Consider the following 23,156-nt stretch of genomic DNA (forward strand, 5'->3'; position numbering starts at 1 on the left):
GCTTGTGACCTATCTCAAATCGTAGACCTCATATCAACGATCCCAGAACTGAAGTCGGTTCGTCGATTGAATAAACCAAGTCGCAAGATCGAAAAGAAAATCAAGAACCTTATCTCCTCTTTTCTCTCACCTCTCGTCTGTATCTATTGCTTCTGCTGAGTTTGTGAATTCCACCGACTTAAATCATATTTTTTTATTATATTATATTATATTAATAAAAATATATAATATAATATAATATAATATATAATATTTTACATTTTAACACCGTTATATCTCTTTGAACATGTCAAACGATCAAATTTTTCAAAACTCAAAATATGAAACTTCTATATTTTTGAGTTTTCTATAATATATCTAACTTTCAAATCATTTTGACTTAATATGATCAAGATTTTGACTTAATATGATCAAGATATGTCATATTTCATTTTTTATAAATTATTAATTATTTATTAATCTCACATTACTGAATCAACAGATTATAATATTTCGTTATGCATCACAAAAGTGCCGCGTAGACAACGTCAGCCCCTTGTGTGAATGTTTTTATTTCATATCGGACGCTGATAAAAGTAGCCAAATGCCGCAATCTAAAGACGTACGTCCTCAACATTTGGAACACTAAATTGTCCTTTGCCAGCAACGCATCACTAAAAATAAAAATGCAGGTCAAGTTGCTTTGAAGTCGACAGAGTCTGATCCCAAAATCATCACCGGTCCAAAATTCATCATTGCAGATGGAAGTTCAGGCCACCACCACCACTGCCGCCATGAAAAGGATCTATCTAATCATTAACTGCATAATACTATCCATCGGAAATTGCGGCGGCCCACTGATCATGCGCCTCTACTTTATCCGCGGCGGCAAAAGGATCTGGTTCTCCAGCTGGCTCGAAACCGGCGGTTGCCCGATAATCCTCATCCCCCTCCTCGTTTCCTACATGCTCCGCCGCAGAACCACATCAAACACCCAACTCTTCTTTATGAAACCCCGAGTGTTCTGGGCGGCAGCGGTGATCGGAACCTTTACAGGCTTGGACGACTATCTTTACGCATACGGCGTCGCGAAGCTCCCGGTGTCCACTTCCTCCTTGCTCATCGCCACTCAGCTGGCCTTCACGGCGGTGTTTGCTTTCCTCCTCGTGAAGCAGAAGTTCACCGCGTACTCCATAAACGCGGTGGTTCTGCTGACGGTGGGAGCGGTGGTTTTGGGACTTCACGCGAGCGGTGATCGCCCAAAGGGGGAGTCCGATAAACAGTATTTCGTAGGGTTTTTCATGACGTTGGGTGCGGCAGCGATGTACGGCCTGATTCTGCCGTTGGTGGAGCTGATGTATTTGAAGGCGGGACAGGCTTTAACATACACACTTGTTTTGGAGATTCAGATGGTGATGTGTTTTTTCGCCACTGCCTTCTGTACAGTTGGCATGCTCATCAACAAAGATTTCCAGGTGATATTTTTTACACCCCACACTTCAATTATCATTCTTAGAAAATTATGCATTAACTTGTTAGATTTTAAATTTCCATTTTGATTCATTAATATTTGATTTTTGGCTATTTTACTCTAATTGTAGAATATTACCTCAGTGATTAAATCAAAATAATCAAAACATTAAAATTAGTATATCTAAACCAAATTTTAACAAGTTAACCAGGAAAACCCCTAAATTGAAAAACAAATATCCATCTCATTAGAATATTCACACTACAAACAATTAATAAACTCATCGTTTAAATTTTTTTTTTTTTTTGGTAAAACTAAGAAGTTTCTTTTATAAAATAATATAAATAAGTTTTTGTTTAAATAAAAATTTATAAAATAATCTATAATTTATAGAATTTACTTAATCTGAAATGACATAAGAATTTCTAGACTTGTTAATTTACTTCCATCGTCCCTGTCCTTCAATTCGGGATATGGGATGTTAACGAAATAATATCAGTCAAACTTGATTTTTTTAACATAACCCTCATCTCAACTATAGAGTCATAAAAATGGGTTGGATCCGTAGAATCGCCCCGTCCCCCAAAATAGGCCCGTAAAATTGGCAAATTTTCAACCGTCCAAATTGAGGGCTGACTCCAACCCACTAAATAAAATTAAAAATTGTTCGTTCTGGCTCATCTCTTCCTGTCAAATTAGTGAGTTGGATTGACAATCTCTCAATCCGTTCGAACAAAGGGCCACCATATCCCGCCAAACGACGAGTTTTGGTGGATTCCGGACCGGCCCCACTGGCTGGTTGAACAACTCAACTTTCCTTCCCATTGGAGTAATAAACTAAATAACTCCCAACAAAGTCAATACACTATCAGTTTCACACTACAAACAAGTAATAAACTCATCTCACTAGGATATTCACACTAATATTCACATTCATTACACTATAAGTTGACAGTTGAAATTTGAATCGTATTTATGGAAAAAAAACACACACATATAAATATATTACAAACTATTATATAAGATTTTTATCTTCTGTTCTTCAATTCAAAAAGTTCAAGATTAAATTTCACTAACTCATATTTTTCTATGATTAGATTCCGATCCTTATCAAACCGGTAAATTAGTTCTCTATTAGAAATGAATCTATTATGGGAACAATCAATCGCCCATTGGCATGTGATGAATGTATATTTACTAAAAAAATCCTGGTGTTAAATAATATTTGTGTGAAAAATCTAGATAAAAAAATATTTTATTAGAAATACCTCAGTTATAGATAAGATATAAATATACTAAAATAATTTTTGTGATATTTTTATAATTTGAGAATAATAGTATTTTTTAATTAAAAAAATATCATGACTCCAAAGCTAGCTAATCTAAACCCCTCAACTTTAATAACTTATAATAATAATAATAATATATATATTAAAATCGGGTTTTCTCAGCAATATTTTTTAAATTTGTTGAAAAATTTTATTTTGCTGTAAAAAAATATTTATATTTTTCCCACCAAAAATGTTATTTAAAAAGTTGTTCATGCAATTCAAATATATCCGACTACCAGAGACGGATGTATTCTAGGGCTGTACTGGGCTGCAGCCCAGCCCACTTTTTTAATAATTTAGCGACTGTTTTTCAAAAACCGTCGCTAATATTTGCGAGGGTTTTAGTAAAACCGCCACCGATCTGGATCGGCGACGGTTTTAATTGCACCGTCGCTACTAGTGACGGTTTATTCAAACAGTCGCTAATAACAGTCGCTATTAGCGACTATTTTTTGAAAAACCGTCGCTAATAGCGACGGTTGTTTCAAAAACCGTCGTACATCAATGTCTTAGTCCAATCAAGTCCCGTCCATTTACAAGGATGAGACCAAATTTATCCTCTGATCCGCCCCACCTCAATTCTACAAAATTTCTCTCCCAAGTCCCAAGCCCTTTAGCGACATAATAGAATTGCGGACTCCCGACGAAATCGAATTGCTCATCGGCAAGGCAACAATCCAGGTAAGAATCGGCTATACATTTTTTATTTTGTTTTTTATAGCTTCTCTGTGTGTGATTTGTGGTTTCTTGATTGTTTGTTGTTGAGTTGTTGAGTGACTATTACTTGTTTATTTGGTTAATAATTATTTTATTCTTGTTTAGGATTATAAATTGAACTATTTCAAAATGGAATATCAATCTGCTGCAAAGAAAGAAAAAACATTGATATCCTCTTTCTTTAAAAAGAGAGATCGTCAAGCTAGTGAAGATACTTCAATTCCTACGGTCCTTACAATGCAACATCAATCCAGTGAAAGTCTTCTATTTCCCAATATCCAAATTCCTTCATGTTCCTCTCCTAGAGACGATCATCAGTCTTCGTCTACTTTTATTGAACGAGATCCAGGAAAAAGAAAACAGATATGTGAATATCATGTTAATGTACGAGATGAGATAAGACGTTCATATCTAAATATGGGGCCTTATCAACCAGATATGTTGGAGTATCCAGGTACAAAATTTGGAAGCCAGAATCGTCGTTTTCAGAAAAAATGGTTTCAGAAATTTTATTGGTTGGAGTATTCGCCTTCAACAAATAAGGCATATTGTTTCTATTGTTTTCTTTTCCTAAATGATGTTAATTCATCTAATATCTCGGCATTGGTCAATGAAGGATTTGACAATTGGAAAAGGGTAAACCAAGGAAAAACATGTGCTTTTCTTGTCCATATTGGTTCTGCAGCTTCTTCACCTTATACTATGTGTGAGAGAAGGGCTGAAAATTTGATGAGGCTCTCACAACATATTGATAAAGTGATGCATGCACAATCTAAAGAGGAAAAAGAGAAAAATCGTCTGCGTTTGAGCACCTCAATTGTAGCTGTTCGTTGGCTAGCACTTCAAGGTTGTGCTTTTAGAGGTAACGATGAATCTCTATCTTCATCTAATCGTGGAAATTTTCTTGAATTGGTGAAGGCTTTTGCAAAAATGAATATAGAAATTGATGAAGTTGTGCTTGAGAATGCTCCAAAAAATGCCCAATATATCGCTCCAGAAATTCAGAAAGAGATTTTACATATTATGGCCAATAGAGTATGACAGATGGTTCGTGAAGAAGTTGGAGATAAATACTTCTGTATTCTTGTTGATGAAGCCCGAGATATATCTAAACGAGAGCAAATGGCCATTATATTGAGGTTTGTGAACAATCATGGGATTTTGACAGAAAGATTTTTTGCCATCAAAAGTGTTAGTGACACTACCTCAATGAATTTGAAAAATGAGATATCAAATGTTCTTGTTCATCATGATCTCCATGTTAAGAAAATCAGAGGCCAAGGATATGATGGTGCTAGCAATATGCGTGGAGCGTGGAATGGACTTCAAGCATTATTTCTCAAAGATTGTCCCTATGCATACTATGTCCACTGTTTTGCACATCGTTTACAACTGACATTGGTTTCTGCAGCTAAGGATGTTAGTGTTATTTGGGAATTCTTTTCTCATTTGGACAATATTGTTAATATTGTTACTTCTTCTACTAAGCGCATTGCTGAATTACATACTGCACAGAGAAATGAAATTGAGTATATGTTGTCAATTGGAGAACGTGATTCTGGAAGTGGTGCAAACCAGATTGGTAATTTGCAACGAGCAGGAGCTACTCGTTGGAGTTCTCACTATGATTCGGTAAAAAGCTTGATAGGTATGTACACTGCAACTTGCAAAGTTTTTGAAGTTCTCAGTGATTATTCTCCAAATGGAAGAGTTAAGGCTGAAGTTCGGGGGATTTACAGAAACATGGCAAGCTTTGAATTTGTGTTTATTTTGCACTTAATGCATAAAATTATGAGAACAACAGATACTCTTTGTCAAATTCTTCAAAGAAAATCTCAAGACATTTTGACTGCTATCACATTTGTCACTACTACCAAAACTTGCCTTCAAGAATTTAGAGAATGTGGGTGGAATGAATTTCTTCAGGAAGTTAAAGTTTTTTGCTCAAGAAATGAAATTGATGTACCTGACCTTGATTGTCTATATGAGATTGGACGTTCCTGTCGGCAAACTACAATAGAAAATCATTACCACTTTGATGTTTTTAATGCAGCAATAGATTTCATTTTGATGGAGTTAAATACTCGGTTCAATGAGTCATCGGTGGAACTTCTTTCTCTTAGTACAGCTTTAGATCCTAAAAATTCATTTGACCCATTTAACAGTGATGATATTTGCAAGCTTGCGAAGAAGTTTTATCCTGGAGATTTCACAGATCAAGAAATTGTTGCTTTGGAGTATGAATTGATACATTATAAACTTGATGTGATGCAGAATTTAAAGGTTTCTACACTTGTTGAGTTGTGTCAGCAATTGACCGAGAGTGGACGGTCAAGTGTTTATGCTATGTTGACTAGATTGATTCATCTTGTTTTGACATTACCTGTGTCTACTACCACTACTGAGCGGGCTTTTTCAGCAATGAAGCATGTGAAGACGGCACTTCGCAATAAAATGGAGGATGACTTTCTTGCCGATTGTTTGACACTCTATATTGAACGAGATTTAGCTAAACATATTGATCGTAAATTCTATTATTGATGAATTTTATGTTTTAAAATCTCGTAGGGCACAACTTCGTTGAACGATATAATGTAAATTTTTTTTTAATAATATATAACTTATCATATTGACTTCAAGCCCCCCCCCAACTTTTATTCCTGGATCCGTCCCTGCCGACTACATATGATGATGCCCCGAGATATCCCGGATCATAGATAAACCCTGGGACTTCCCGGGTCATGGATAATATCCATGGTTAGTGCTCGGGTCAGGAGAATAAAAGGTTCTGACCATACCAATAAAGTAATCGGATGGATCGGCACCCGAGTCATGAAATTACCCGGGATAACGAGAGGATGGTTGGAAGAACCAACGGAAGGGCCGGTCAATTAGAGGCCAAGCCACGAGAGCACCCGAAACATAACCTCCCTGAGAAGTTATACACTTATGTTCTTATAAGGAATCCCGAGGAATACCTCATCCTGACCACTTCGATATGAGTGAAGTATTTAATGCTGCCGATAAATAGTGTTTATAGCCGATTTATCTCTGACATTATTACAAGTGGCCAATAAATCAAGTGGCCTAGATGTGACAAGTGTGCGATTTGACATGTCAGAACAATAGGGTATAATCAGCCACCCTATTATAATTAATTCTCTCACACGAAAAACGAGGTCATCATTGTATCCTCTACTATAAATATCAGGTTCTTTACTTGCATTTACTATCTTTTAGATATTAATTCACATTTAATACTCTCATTTACTACACACCAATCATCACAGCCATCACTTGGCTACATTGATTTTATTGCTTGAGTACCCTGCTGACTTAAGCATCGGAGTGGCCATGCCGGACTCCCCTCCGGCGCCCATTCACGTGGTTATTTTCTTGTTCACAGATCCTTCAAGGAACTCGAGAAGTTACAATCCAAGTCCAGCGTCTAACTCCTATTTTCTTCAATATCTTGATAGTTTACCCGGCAGAGTTCCTGACCCGACTCGTCCGTTTGGCCCGGGTTACATCATTGGCACCGTCTGTGGGAAATTCCGAGTTCTAAGACGTTGATATGGCTCCTACCAGAAGAACAGCAAATCAAGACACTTCCCGAGTTCAGGGAGAAAACAACACTCATGTTCAGGGAGAAAACAACACTCGTATCTCTGGTGCTGGTGGTGCTCCCCCTAATGGTCCTCAGCCTACCATTCATTTAACCCCCGAGGAGTTACAGAAGATTATAACTGATGCTGTTAAGATGGCCACGGCAAAGAAGGCCACTTCTCACCATGCCAGTCATCCCGAGCAACAACGTGAACAGCCGCGAAGGGAAGAGAGAAGGGAAGAGGAGGGGGAATCAAGTGCGGGTTCTAAGTCTCCCACTGTTGCGGAAGAATTGGAAGAATTGAGGAAAAAAGTGAAAATTTTAAAGGGGCATGTTGGTTCTAAAGGCAGCGCTCCAGTTGCAAAAGGTTGCCCATTTTCTGACATCATTGTTCGGGAACCATTACCCGGGCATTTCAAGTCGGCAAAAATCAAGGACTACGATGGGAGTTCTGACCCCGAAGAGCACCTCGCTCGTTTCGAAAACATGGCTATGTTGCATTGTTATGGGGACCAAATTAAATGCAAAGTGTTTCTAACAACTCTGATTGACTCGGCTCAAAGGTGGTTCGAGGGTTTAGCTCCTCAGAGTATTCTTTCTTTCGAAGATTTTCAGAAGGTGTTCTTACATCAGTTCAGCAGTAGCAAGAAATATAAAAGAACCGCCTTTAGCCTATTCGAGGTAAAGCAGTGCCCGGAGGAAACTCTAAGAGCTTATATCAAAAAATTCAACCGAGTAGCCTTAGACGTGCCTGCTTGCGCGCCCGAGACGAAAACTACTGCTTTCACGCAAGGATTGCTAGAAGGGGATTTCTTCCGCTCCCTCACCAAAAAACTGCCCGAAGATTTCGAAGATCTTTTGTCCCGGGCAGAAAAGTACATCAATATGGAAGAGGCCCAGCACCAGAAGAGAGAAGCATTGAAGAGAGCAGGGGGAGACCGGGCTAGTCAGGCCTGAGGAAAGAAGTAACAAGAGGAATGGTTCCGGGCATCTTTCTCATGTTCCCCTTTGAAATGCCCGGGGTATGGAGGTTCAAGAATGCAGCTCGGATGTGGCCCCACTCCCTAATCTCACAGTCCGACCGGTCCGATCAGAGAAGGTCGGATATTGCACCCTACATAAAGAGTGCTCCCACAACACGAATGAATGCCGATCCCTAAGGAAGGGATTTAAGAAGCATACTGAGCCGGAATCTCTCCCTACTCGGGAGGAGCCCAGGTCGCCGCCCTGGGTATCGCGACGACCTGGACCGAATGTTCCTAGGAGATAGGCTGACATCCCCAGTGGAAACAGGAGAACATAAGGGAATTCTCGGGAAGAAAAAAGCAGACAAGTGGAACGAAAAAGACCTTCCCCCTATCCGGGGAGTGATCAAAATGATTTCGGGAGGATCTACTGATGGTGATTCCAACCGAGCCAGGAAAGCAAGGGGTAGAAGAGTGTGCTTAGAAGTTGATGGGAGGGATCGAAGTGAGCCGGTTATTAGCTTTGGCCCGGAAGACCTCAGAGGAGTCAGCCTACCTCATAATGATGCTCTGGTCATTCAGGCCCGGGTCGCTAATTATGACGTGTTGAGAGTTTTTGTCGATAATGGGAGTTCTGTTAATGTTATTTTCAATGAAGCCCTGGTCCAGATGGATTTACATGAATATCCGCTGGAAGTAGTTGCGACTGCTCTGTTCGGCTTTGCCGGTCATGCTGTATACCCTGAAGGGAAAATCACTCTACCCCTAACACTTGGAAGTGGAGATTTGAGGAAGACAGTTATGACAGTTTTCACCATAGTAGATGCCCCATCTTCGTATAACATAATCCTTGGAAGGCCAGCTATGAACGAGATGAGAGCTGTAGCCTCCACTTATCACCAGAAGATCAAGTTCCCGATACGAGGGCAGGTGGGAGAGGTTAAGGGAGACCAACCCTCCTCCCGAAAATGCTATGGTGAAACAATCCGAGTAGATCAGAAAAGGGCGAGAAGGGAGGACAGGGGAAAGAAAGTGGCTCAGGGAGCAAAGGAGGTAGAAGGGAATGAAGTAAATTTTGTTGCAGAGGACGAGCAAGAGGTGGTCGAAATAAAACCATGAAAAAGTATTCGAGTGGCCCGAGACCTGGAAGACTCCACCCGGGTAAAACTCCTAGCCTGTTTAAGAGCTATTATCTCTATTTTTGCATGGTCCCAACAGGAACTTGTGGGAATATCACCCAAAGTAGCCGAGCACAAATTAAACATCATCCCTGGATCCCGACCTATAAAACAGAAGAAAAGGCACTTCGGGCCCGAAAAAGACAAAATCATAGAAGAGCAGGTGAAGGAAATGTTGGGAGCCGGCCACATCAGTGAAGTCCAATTCCCCACATGGCTCTCTAATGTGGTCCTTGTTCCTAAAGCCACAGGGAAGTGGAGGATGTGTGTAGATTTCCGGGATCTGAATAAAGCTTGCCCGAAGGATTGTTACCCACTTCCTCGAATCGATCAGTTGGTGGATTCAACTTCCGGCTTTAAGTTACTAAGTTTCATGGATGCATATCAGGGTTATCACCAAATCCTCATGGCCTGAGAAGATCAAGATAAGGCCAGCTTGGTCACTTCTGGGGGCACCTTTTGCTATGTGGTCATGCCATTTGGATTAAAGAATGCCGGGGCCACATACCAACGCCTAATGAGTCAAGTCTTCCAAAATCAGATAGGCAGGAATATCGAGGTATATGTGGATGATATCTTGATTAAGACTCGAGAAATGTCTTGTTTTATTAATGATTTGACAGAGACTTTTGCCACGTTGGAAAAGTATGAGATTAAGCTCAACCCGGCCAAATGTGTGTTCGGGGTCAAGAGTGGAAAGTTTCTGGGTTTCATGGTTACAGATAGAGGAATTGAAGTCAACCCGGAAAATATAAAAGCTGTGATTGACATGCCCTCCCCTCAATCTACTCGGGATGTACAGAAATTGACCGGGAGGATTGCTGCTTTGTCCCGATTCATCTCTCGATCTGCTCACCGGAGCTATCCTTTTTTTCAAGTCCTCAGAAAGGCCCAGAAGTTTGGTTGGAATGAAGGGTGCGAACAGGCTTTCCAAGACTTGAAAAAACACTTATCCGAGTTACCTGTTCTGGTAAAGCCGGAGCCGGGGGAAAAGCCGTGGATTTATTTGTCTGCCACTGAACATGCTGTCAGTTCTGTTCTCATCAAGAAAGAAGGGACAGATCAGAGGCCTGTGTGTTATGTTAGTCACGCCCTCCGAGGAGCAGAGTTGAAGTATAGTGAAGTGGAAAAAATAGCACTAGCCCTGGTAATGACTGCCCGAAAATTGAGGCCATACTTTTTGTCTCATCCGATAGTGGTCTTCACCAATTCTCCACTCGGAAGAATAATGACACATTCGGAAGTCTCAGGAAGAATGGTCAAATAGACAATAGATCTGGGGGAATACGACATTGAGTATCAACCCCGGGACGCTATCAAAGCTCAGGCTCTGACAGACTTCTTGATAGAAATGATCCAACCGACAGAGGAGGAAGTATGGAGAGTCTTCGTTGATGGCGCTTCAAATCTATCCGGATGCGGAGTTGGAGTGGTCATAGTCGCCCCATTCGGAGAAAAGATAAAATTGGCCCCGAGAATCGATTCCCGGATTACAAATAACGAAGCTGAATATGAAGCTGTTTTGTCAGGATTACAAGCCGCCCAAGAAGTTGGAGCCTCCCGAGTAATTATTTACTCTGATTCTCAGTTAGTGGCACAACAAATTAAGGGTGCTTACGAGGCCAAAGATGAAAAAATGCTCAAATACTTGAAACTCATAACAGCCCGAGCTGCCACTTTTACCGACTGGAGCATTGAACAAATCCCCCGGGGAGAGAATGGGGAAGCTGATAGTCTGGCCAAGTTAGCCGCTTCTATGTCCGAAGTAAGTACCCGGGAAATCATGTGTTTTACCCGATTGGTACTATCTGTTGATGAGGCATCACCTACCCAAATAACTTCATGGATGACTCCCCTGATTGAATACATAGTCCATGCCAAGCTTCCGATTGACCGAGTTCAGGCTTTAAAGATAAAGAAGCAAGCACCCAGGTTCACTCTATTGAACAACACTCTTTACAGGCGATCATACCTGGGTCATCTATTGAAATGTGTCTCAGAAAGTGAAGTAGAGTACATCCTCCGGGAAATTCATGAAGGATGCTGTGGAGAACACTTGGGAGGGATGGCCCTGTCTCGGAAAGCCCTATTAGCAGGATTTTGGTGGCCCCGGATGGATCAAGATGCCGCCAGACTAGTCCAAAAATACCAGGGTTGCCAACACCATTTCAATTTTCACCATCGCCCAACTGCAAGTATGCAACCAATCTCCGCCTCATGCCCTTTTGATCAATGGGGTCTAGATATAGTGGGCCCCTTCCCCATGGCCCGGGCACAAAAAAGATTTCTTCTAGTGGCTATTGATTATTTCTTCAAGTGGGTGGAAGCTGAGCCATTAGCCAGGATTATCGAAGACGAAGTTATGAAATTTCTTTGGAAAAGCATTGTTTGCAGATATGGCATCCCTAGGAAACTAATTTCCGACAATGGAAGACAATTCCAGGGAAAAAAGATCACCTCCTGGTGTCATGAAATGAAGATTATTCAATCCTTCACCTCAGTAGCCTACCCTCAGGCTAATGGCCAGACGGAAGTAACTAACAGGATCCTCGTGCAAGCACTGAAGGCCCGGCTCCATGGGAAAGGAAAAGATTGGGTGGAGGAATTGCTAAGTGTCTTATGAGCTTACCGAACTACTCCTCGATCATCTACTCGGGAAACACCCTATAGCCTTGTCTATGGTTCAGAAGCAGTCCTGCCAGTGGAGATCGGGCAATCTTCTATTCGGATAGAATCCTACCCGAATCACAATGATCAGTCCCGGGCCATTGAACTTGATCTGGTTGAAGAAAGGCGAGACAGAGCTAGCATTCGAATGGAAGCTTATCGTAGCCGGGTAATGAAATCCTATAATAAGAATGTTCGGGCGCGAAACTTTCAGATAGGGGATTTGGTCATTAAAAATGTGAAACCGGTAGGCGATGTAGGGAAATTGGAAGCAAAATGGGAAGGACCCTTCAAAATAATTCAAAGAGTCAGTTCTGGTGCAGCTTATTATCTTGAAGATTCTCTGGGACAAACTCTCAAGAGGCCATGGAATGCTTTTCATTTAAAGAGATATTATGTGTAGAAAATACTTGTATCTACTGATTTCTACATCAAATAAAAAGATTTTTCGAGAAAGCGTTCAAATATTTCAAAGCCCAGGGACCCGTACCCCGGTTATACTTTCAAGTCCAGGGACCCGTACCTTGGCCCGGTGGACCCGTACCCCGGTTATACTTTCAAGTTCAGGGACCCGTACCCTGGCCCGGTGGACCCGTACCCCGGTTATACCTTCAAGTCCAGGGACCCGTACCCTGGCCCGGTGGACCCGTACCCCGGTTATACTTTCAAGTCCAGGGACCCGTACCCTGGCCCGGTGGACCCGTACCCCGGTTATACTTTCAAATCCAGGGACCCGTACCCTGGACCGGTGGACCCGTACCCCGGTTATACTTTCAAATCCAGGGACCTATACCCTGGCCCAGGGACCCGTACCCTGGTTATCTGCCAAGTCCAGAAACCCGTACCCTGGTCGCCTATCGATCTTAGTAAAGATTAATGTTGTATCGGTCCCGCAGGTTTTTGTTTTGGAAAAAGAAAATTATCGGTTAATGATTGATGAAATTCAGAGTTAATACAAAGTTTGAGATAATGCGGGGAATATCGGGGAAGCCGTTATCAAATGCGATGAAGAGATCTCATTAACAAAGAAGATATTTACAAAGTGCCCGGAACCCGGGAGTAAAAAAAAAAAAACTGGGTTTATTTGGGATCCTGCTCCTTGTTCTGCTCCTCCTCCTCGTCTGGGAGAGAGGCTGCTGCCTTCTCTAAATCTGGAAAATCTTCCCGGTCAGCTGGAACCAAACCCGCCTCCTCGAATTGTTCCAGGCACTTGTTGAAGCCCTATTCAAAGTACGGGAAGGCCTTCTTAGCCAACATCAGCTTAAACTCAGGAGATTTTAAAAAGTTGGTCATCTGCTCCTCCTGAGCAGTCTTAAGAAGGGATACGGCAGCCTGGAGACCATCAGCTCGAGCACGGGAGGACTCGGCTTCCTCCCTTAACGCTTGTGTCTCTGCTCGGGCCATTGCCATCTCCGCCCGTATCAGATCCATTTGTTGCTCCCAGACAGCCCTCTCCCGAGCCAACACATGCTCGTGAAGCTCGCTCAAACGGCCCACCTCCTCTCGGAGTTTAGCATGCGTCTCATGGACCGAGGTAGCCCGAGCATTGGCCCCTTTAGCTACGTTAGCTACTCGCTCGTAAGAATGTACGAGCATCTGCAGGCCCTGAAAATATTGTTCAAACTTGGGGATAAAGCTACAAAGTTTACAAAAAAAAAAAAAAAAGAAAGAAGGGGAGAGAAAAGAAAAAAGGGGGGGGTTACAATTTCCTGAACTTACGGAAAAAACCCGGGACGTTCCTTCGCAGGGAAGCATGTTGGGATGGAGTCCCTGAAGGTGTGCCACCTCGTCAGGACGAAGAAGGCCCCGGATCATTTTAAGAAGGTCCGCGCTGATATCTTCCCCAAAGATGTTGGGGATAACCCAAGGCCTTCCCCCAGAGGGCCCGGTAGAAGAACCTATCATAGGAGGAGACCGGACGACCTCCTCGACTTCATCCTCTACTACCACCACTGGCTCCTGGATGGCCTTCCTCTTTCGCTGATTAAGAGGAGCTGGATCCTCTTCGGTAGCTGGGACGGTGGATTCTTCCTGGGGAAGAATGGGTTCCTCCCGAACCATCATTTCTGTTTCGTCCCCCTGTCCTTCAGTTTCCCGGGCCTCAGCCAACGCCCGGGCTTGGCGTTCTTCCTCCTCTTGAGTTTCCCGAGCTTTTTTCTCAGCCCGAGCTTTCTTTTGTTCGGCCTTTCTCTTGGCCGCGGCCTCCTGGAAACTCGCCCTGATCATGTCCTCGGCTGCATTACAAAAACAACATGTCAGATGACCAAGCATGTGAAGGATACATAAAGGGAAATAATGGTAATATAATACTTTACCAGCCTGCGAGCCGGGGTGATTGAACTCATCTATTATCTGGTCCACGGGGTCTTCAGGCCGGGACCCAATCCCATAATGAATCAAGTTGTCCCCCCCAATCAATACAGAGGAAAGATAAGATTGTTTTTCTAGGGCCCCCAGGCTTGGATAAAAGAAGGAAAGAGTTTGTAATCCCGGGATAGCTTGGGTTGGGAGGGCATAGCAGAAAGAAATCCCAAGGCACTGGTAGGGAGAGTCGGGAATTGAAGAAAGAAAAATTTTGTCTTCCATCCCTTCAGAGAGGAAGGGATATCAGTCAAGAACCGGTAATGCACCCGGGCCATAAAAGAAATGACCCCATCATTAAACCGGCAAGAATAAAAATAATGAAAAATTGAAGAATTGATGGGAAGTTGTTTCATACGGAACAGTACAAAAGTAGCAGCCATAATACGAAAAGCGTTAGGGTGGAGGTGATTGAGGGGAAGATTGAAAAATCGGGCAACTCCTTCAAAGAAGTGGTGTACCGGGAAGCGGAGACCACTCTTGAGCTGCTCAAGAAAGAAAGCATGATAGCCGGGGGGAGGGGTATCTGGGTGATCGTTCGGTCCGGGAATTTTGATGTCATAAGTAGAAGGGATGGAGCCCAAAGATTTCAACTCCTCTATACTACCCGGGCGAAGGGTAGAAGTCACAGTGGAAAACCACGGGGGACCTGTGGCCTTCTCTTTTCCCTTGCCCTGGGTACCAGCAAGCCGAGAAGAAGAAGCTTTGGATTTTTTAAGGTGTCGAGAATGGGGAATGAGAATGCCTACTGGAAGGCGAACAGAGGTCTCAGAAGGGGTCGGGGAGTTATCCTCCGATCGGCCCCTGACATTTTTTCCGGACGTGGAAGATGTGGAGTTTGACATAATGAAAAGGGTAAATGAGGAAAGGAGACTTACTAGGAAGAAATGGAGATGGTGACCGGTTGTTGATGAACAGAAAGATCGCCGGAATAACACCCGCGTGACGGAAAAGCTCGAGAGAAGAATTTGGCAGAGCTTCGCTACAAGAGAATTTGCAAGTGAATTTTGAAAACCAGTCATATACTATATATAGGGGAAGAGGGTGATCTATACCGTTGATCTAAAGCAGATCGAACGGACCAGATCAGCCTCGGAAATTGAGCGGCATCATTGGGCGAGATATTTGAAAAGACGTGTGCACAAATTGAGGAACCATAATCATTCACTTGCTCGGAATACGGACAGTTCCTGACAGCTTGTCAGAGGGGGACGCGTCATTCTGACATCGCATTAAATGATCAGGGAAGGCTAAGCCCCGACGTATTATCCTAAGCCCGGGTGGTACGAAGCCCCGGCGTATTATCTTAAGCCCGGGTGGTACGAAGCCCCGGCGTATTATCTTAAGCGCGGGTGGTACGAGGACCCAGCGATCAATTAATAGCTTATGGTTTTCTTGTTTATTGATTCTTAATCTATGCCGGCTTGTTCACAAAAGATATAAAGTAGCAAGATACATTAAAATTTTCATTAAGGAAATGGTCGGCGTCGTATTACAGCTATTCTAGAAGATACATAATCTTGTCATTCATTCATCCAATCAGTCAACTCTTGAAAGTAGAGATTGGTGAAGGACTCGGAGGTTGAAATCTTGTTCAAATGATGCCACTCCTTCCACAGCATAGCATGCAACAGAGCTTGGTCGGTGGCTAGATCTGCAGTTCGAGCTATTTCAAGCTCTCGCCTATATTTCCTCGCCACTGCTCTCTGTGCACGATTAAGAGCCATGCCATTCTGGTAAGCGATGGTAATATCTTGGATCTTGTACCAAGTGGACATAACCTTTACTTCGATATACTCTTCGACAGTCCTCTTTAGATTCTCCACGTAAGGACGTAGCTCGGCTGGTATTTGGCTATGTGCACCAATGGAAGAGACTGTACTGCTGCAGGCACTGGAATCACTTGAGCTCGACATGATGAACTAATACTCATTTCATCCATATCATCTTATTTATAGGAAGGTGACATTTAATATTGAAGGAGGTAAAGAGGCCCTAGGCAATCGAAGCGCCTTCCTATTTACCCAAAAGGAAAGTTGATCACCACCATTGGATGAATACATAAACGGTCAGGATGAGTCTTGAAAATAGAGCAGAGTAGACGAAAAGACGTACACGAATATCTAGGTGTTATAACCTCGGGATATGAAATGATTTTTGTCGACATAAATAAGCATGCATCATAATAATCCTTATGGATTGCCCGGTTACACTAACCAACGAAGCATATTAGCCCGGGAAATGCAAGGTCCCGGCACTATCTACAGGCTCGAATAATGTGAGGCCCCGGTATATTCTTATAAGCCCGGATGGTACGAAGACCCGACATTTGATTTCGAGACCAGGATACTATTGTTTATTGGTTATTTGTACCTATTTGTGTGCAGGAGATAAAGAAACATAAAACACGATAATTAATAATTTTTTATTATTAAAGAAAGATTCGGCGAATTGTTACATTATCCATTATTGAAGATACAGAAATTTGCCATTCAGTTAGCCAGTCGGTCAATTCATGAATCTGAAGATTGATGAAGGACTCAGCAGTTAAGATCTTTTCCAATTGATGACATTCTTTCCACAGCATCATGTGTTACAGAACCTGGTCGGTAGCCAGATCTGTAACTCTATCCACTTCAAATTCCTTGCTCTTGCTCTTTGTGCTCGAGTAGGAGCCAAACCGTTCCGGTAGGTATCATTCAGGTCTTGAACCTTGTATCAGGTAGACATGACCTTCACCCAGATTAATTCTTCAATCGTCTTCTTCAATTCCTCCAGATGAGGACGCATTGCGTTGGTTACTAAGACGTGTGTGCTGCTGCAATTAGTGGAGTCACTTGAAGACATGTTGAACTGATATTGACCTTTCATTTCTATCCTCTTATTTATAGGCACATGACATTTAATGGATGCACCTCGTAAATGGTATCAGGTAGACGAGAGGACATTCACGGTTATCGAAGCATCATTCTTATCCATCTCGAAATATGGAACGTTTTTCGGCAGAAATTTAATATTGATACATGCGTCATTATGATTCTACATCATAGCCCGGGAGATTTGAGGCCCCGGCATCTTATAGCCCGGGAGGTTTGAGGTCCCGGCATCTTATCTTAAAAACCGGGGAAATTTGAGGCTCCGGTATCTTATTTTATAGCACGAGGAATTTCAGCTCCCGGCATCTCAGTTAGGGAGATTTATTTTATTCAGTTCCTAATACAAATACAATATCTGGTAAAACTGAAATTCTCGACAGAATTAGAAGTGGACAAGCATTTTTATTCCAGAAAGGGTGCTGGGAAAGTAACGGAGATATAAAACAAAAATAACTTTTATTCAGAAAAAAAATTCTTGCGGACTACATCATAATATGCTTCCTCTACAAACATCATCCACAGGGTCATCCAGCCTTTTACTTCTCCAGTAGACATTTTGAGGAAGCTGTCGGATTTGACGATGTCCGTCAGAATTTTCCTTTCCTTGTAGAGCATCAGCTCGTAGACATAATCATCCTTGAAGAGATCAGCTGTCTCAGAAACGTGCAGGCGTTCCCGATACTCCTTCAGCTTTACCACTAGTCTAGGAGTATTAGCTTCCCCAATCTCGTAGAGAAACTTCAATCTCTGAAGCTTTTCCCAGTAGTGGATAATTTTATGGAAGACTTCATCATCCAGTTCCAGCTTTCGTTTCTCCCGGGCTGTTTTCATGAATTCTTCCGCCATATCAGGAGTCTTGGAGCCGCTTGCACCTGCCATTGTATTCTTTAGAAGATAAGTGTGTTGGTGTCATTGAACAAAGGAAGGGTTGTTATATATATAGGAGAGTGAAGCCAATCCACACCATTAATCCATAATGGACCCAACGGCTCAGATCTCCATCGAAAATAGTGCAAAGATATTCATACAGACGAGAAGATATTCGAAAAGACAGGTCCAGGAATCAATGCGTCATAATGATTCATTTTCTTGGAAAAAGAAGAGTCTCTGACAAATCCTACGGCCTGTGTCAGCTATAATCCACGTGTCCATATACTACGATCAGCCTAAAAAAAAATAATAATAAGCGAGTAAGCAAACAATTTTCCTGACCACGAGACTAATCGGGACAGCGAGTGGATTCTAGCCTGACTAATTAAGGAAGGAGTGATGATGCCCCGAGATATCCCGGGTCATAGATAAACCCTGGGACTTCCCGGGTCATGGATAATATCCATGGTTAGTGCCCGGGTCAGGAGAATAAAAGGTTCTGACCATACCAATAAAGTAATCGGATGGATCGGCACCCGAGTCATGAAATTACCCGGGATAACGAGAGGATGGCTGGAAGAACCCACGGAAGGGCCGGTCAATTAGAGGCCAAGCCACGAGAGCACCCGAAACATAACCTCCCTGAGAAGTTATACACTTATGTTCTTATAAGGAATCCCGAGGAATACCTCATCCTGACCACTTCGATATGAGTGAAGTATTTAATGCCGCCGATAAACAGTGTTTATAGCCGATTTATCTCTGACATTATTACAAGTGGCCAATAAATCAAGTGGCCTAGATGTGACAAGTGTGCGATTTGACATGTCAGAACAATAGGGTATAATCAGCCACCCTATTATAATTAATTCTCTCACACGAAAAACGAGGTCATCATTGTATCCTCTACTATAAATATCAGGTTCTTTACTTGCATTTACTATCTTTTAGATATTAATTCACATTTAATACTCTCATTTACTACACACCAATCATCACAGCCATCACTTGGCTACATTGGTTTTATTGCTTGAGTACCCTACTGACTTAAGCATCGGAGTGGCCACGCCGGACTCCCCTCCGGCGCCCATTCACGTGGTTATTTTCTTGTTCACAGATCCTTCAAGGAGCTCGAGAAGTTACAATCCAAGTCCAGCGTCTAACTCCTATTTCCTTCAATATCTTGATAGTTTACCCGGCAGAGTTCCTGACCCGACTCGTCCGTTTCGCCCGGGTTACATCAACATACACCATCAATCAATACATTTCATATCAACTAATGTCTCAATCACTATATTAATAACCGAAGGTATTTGGGATGATTAATTGTAGGTGTCGATTCTAAATCTTTCCCATTGCATATGGATAGCTCTCGATCTCAATAATTTATATTCGTGAGACTAGTCGACTTGATCTATATCCGAAAAAAAGAAATAGTATTTTTGGAATTAAAAGTAATATTTTTTCATATGACAATTTGAATAGGAGATCTATCTCAGAAATTTATTAACACTCTCTCTTAGGAGTTTTGTGATAAGATATTATTCAAGATTATGTGCGTAAATTAAATTTTACTTTCAAACTTGAAATATTTATTGTAATAATCAATTTTCATATCATGCAATCAAACAAAAGTTTATTGCCGGCTGTTTACTTACCTTAATTACCAACTAATGATCCAGACCGGCCTGATGGCGTCGGGTGATTAACTAATATAATGATTAAGATATTTGACATCCACGATTACGAATAAAGACGAATATCGTGTGAATGAGATAAACACTATCTTATCGTTAAAAAAATCATAACTTTATGTCTAAATTATTGCTTTTACCTTTTGATTCATTATTGCATCAAAGTTCATAGTGCTTAGATAGTGTGTTCGTTTATCATGTCCAAGTTGTAATGGATGCGATTGCTATCAGGAGATTGATCGAGCGCAACAAATTTTTGTCTTTTAATTGTTTTCAAGGTACATAATCGAAACATCACGTTACTTTAATTAATATTTGTATTAAAATATTTGAGTTATACATTCTCTGTTAACTATGACTTACGACAGTCGACAAAATAGCACGAAAAGTTTCGACGAATGTACATTACCAACTTATGTTAGAAAACTCATGTATAAAATTTAATTTTTAGAGATTTATTACAACTGATTACCAACTTATACGTAAAAATTATGTTTTGGCAGGCAATACCAAGAGAAGCAAGAGAATATGAACTGGGAGAGGGCAAATATTACTTAGTTGTTATTTGGAGTGCGATAATTTGGCAGTGTTTCTTCTTGGGAGCTATTGGTATTATATTTTACTCATCATCTCTTTTATCAGGCATAGCAATCACAGTGCTGCTACCGGTAACTGAGTTACTAGCTGTCATGTTTTACCATGAGAAGTTCCAATCTGAAAAGGGTGTCTCTCTTTTTCTATCCCTTTGGGGATTCATGTCATACTTTCTTGGTGAGAAGGTCAAAATAAGCAAGATGAAGAAGAATGACATGATCACGGAGTCTGAGATGAGCAACCATCATCAACAATCCGTGGCTACTCCTTGATCGATCTTGAGCACGAAGATCGAGAAAAGAATTATGTTTTAAAATATCCTTTACGTACTCAGTAAAAATATATATACACGGGACTCAAATATGCGAATCATGGCTCAAATAAATGGTGTCATTATATAGATCAATTTCTTGTGCATACATATGTTAGAGTAGGTGTTCAACAAGCCAATTTGTGTTTTGGATTTTTATTGACTCTAATATAAAACGATCTTTATTTTAATAATATTTTACGATTTATTCATTTATGGTATTATGTTTTATCTGAATATATATCATGTAAGCTGCATAGAAAGACCTTTAAACATACAACATGTAGCATGAGGTGTGTCTCTCAACGTAAGATCATGAAACTTATTATGAAATGTTCCGTATATTCTAAACATGTTCCTAGTCAAATCAGCCGCCTAAAATAAAGATAAATGTCGCTTAAGCTTGAGAATAACATATGTGATGTAAACACCATGTTTCATTGGTAAAAAAAGCATCGAGATGTCCATTCATACATATGAGTGATCATATGATGATGCAATGAACAACCCTCACTCCGACTGTCCAATTGGTTCTCACTTATAAAATTGAAAAGTCCGCGGTTATGGATGTACGTCATTAGTTCTTTGACCCAGGACTACATAGGGGCTATACATACTGAAATGTACTTTAATCCGTTTACTGACTCTTTTGAGGGTCATCATGTGATGAGGTTGAGTGTAATTTCGAAATACGTAGGAGCAAATGCATTATAGTCGGGAATACACCGTTTGCCTACGGGTAAAGATATCATATGTGATCTGATGAGTTAATAGTGCAAGGAGTCTCCGGCCAAAGCAAAAATGTGCTTTAGGAAAAAGTGTTTCTAGTTGCACATATCGTGCCACTATTAGTACTCAAAGATAAATCACATCGTTATCGAATTTATATGCAACCCTCGATATATCAGTGGTTGAAGATTCGATTAGGCTACATGTGTTGAAGAGACCGTACTGTACGTTAACCATGACTTAAGGTTCTTGAAGGCACTATCATCGATACCTAGGGGATCATGAGGCGATGCTATTAGACGCTCTTACCATGATCCGATGGGTGCAATCGGAAATGATTTTTGACATTCATGATAAATGAGTTGAAGAAAAGAATTAGGCTAATTAGGATAAGCCCGAAATAGAATAAAATTATTATGAATAACATGAAGATGTAAACTCACGACTAGCTGTATCCCTGAACTATTGATGGTCACACAAATATCAGATTCAGTGTTCCTGTTGAGAAAGTCAAAATTCAAGAAGTTGAATTTGATGACTTAGTTTGATGAAGATCAAATATGATGCTTGTAAAGGAATTTATAAGTTGATTAAATATTATGTGAGAAATGGAAGTTAGCTTAATTGCTAATTGAGGAAAGAGTGTAGAACTGCTTATTTTGGTAAAGGAGTTCACTAAACTGATAGCTGCTCAATATGGTAAGTGAAAATTTTACTTTTCGAAGTTTCGAGTTTCATTAAATGAGAAAGACTTGTATCTCTGACACATAAGTTCTATCGGATCGTCAATTGGGGTTACAATGAGCTCGTAATGATTTATTTAGTGAATTTAGAATTTGCTAATTAAATGATAGTACTCGTAGTATTGATTATTAATATATAAAAATTCTCATAAAATTTCTGAAGAGGTCTATAATTAATAAACTAATTAGTTAAGTTTGATGATTTAAAGCAAATTTATCCAAGAAAAAAAACACAAAGAAAAATGAATTTTTTATTTAAAAACATGTGAAATGAGGACATTATTATGTAATTTATCGCAATATATTGAGACCAGTTTATACCAAAAGCCGAAAGGCCATAAACCACATTCATTTAATGGGCCGATTTTATCCTACTTCAGGCGGGTTATACCTCCATTTATTTTTTTACACGTGTTTATTTTTAAATTATTGTTATTATTGTATTTGACGATACTTTAAATTTAAATTTTAGAAAAATACTTATGTCAATGTTTCAATTAAGATTCAGTATTTAGTCAATAATTTTTTAGGAAACAGTACCTGACAATGTATACTTTTAGTTTTAACCCCTTACAAACCAAAATTTACATTTTTGCCCTTTATTATTTAAATAAATATATTATTTTATCCATAAAAATTACATGTGTCTTCTTCATTTAAAAAATAATTTAAAAAAAATATTGTTTCTCAATTATAATTGAATAAAAATAAATACTTATTTTGACATACAAAGTACCTATTATGGGCTTTCAGATATTTGATTTTAGCTGTTTGATTACTCCAATATATAATAAAATACTATATTTTTCGAGCTTTTACCATAAATTTAGTCATTGTTGGTCTTTTTATTAAAAATGCATTAGGATGACTTATTCATGTCATTTTATTTTTTTTTTAAAAAAACATAGGTCATTACTCATCATGAAATAAGATTAAGTATTTATTTTGACCTACAAAGTACCTATTTTGGAGTTCCAAATGCTTGATTTGACTTTTTGAATACTCCAAATGTGTAAGAAAATACTGGATCTTCGAGCTATCAAAATGAATTCAATAATTGTTGG

General features: G+C 40.5%; 1 protein-coding gene across 1 annotated transcript; it reads left to right on the top strand.

Moving 5' to 3' along the window:
* Positions 1-564: 564 nt before the first annotated feature.
* On the top strand, positions 565-20,808 carry LOC142541035 (purine permease 3-like). The gene is made up of 2 exons (XM_075647571.1): positions 565-1,454; positions 20,220-20,808. Exons 1-2 carry the CDS (start codon positions 741-743, stop codon positions 20,580-20,582), a joined length of 1,077 nt encoding a protein of 358 aa, XP_075503686.1. The 5' UTR covers positions 565-740; the 3' UTR covers positions 20,583-20,808.
* The last annotated feature ends 2,348 nt before the right edge of the window (positions 20,809-23,156 follow it).

The sequence above is a fragment of the Primulina tabacum genome, chromosome 3 (assembly GCF_025594145.1).
Source record: "Primulina tabacum isolate GXHZ01 chromosome 3, ASM2559414v2, whole genome shotgun sequence".
NCBI lineage: Eukaryota > Viridiplantae > Streptophyta > Magnoliopsida > Lamiales > Gesneriaceae > Primulina > Primulina tabacum.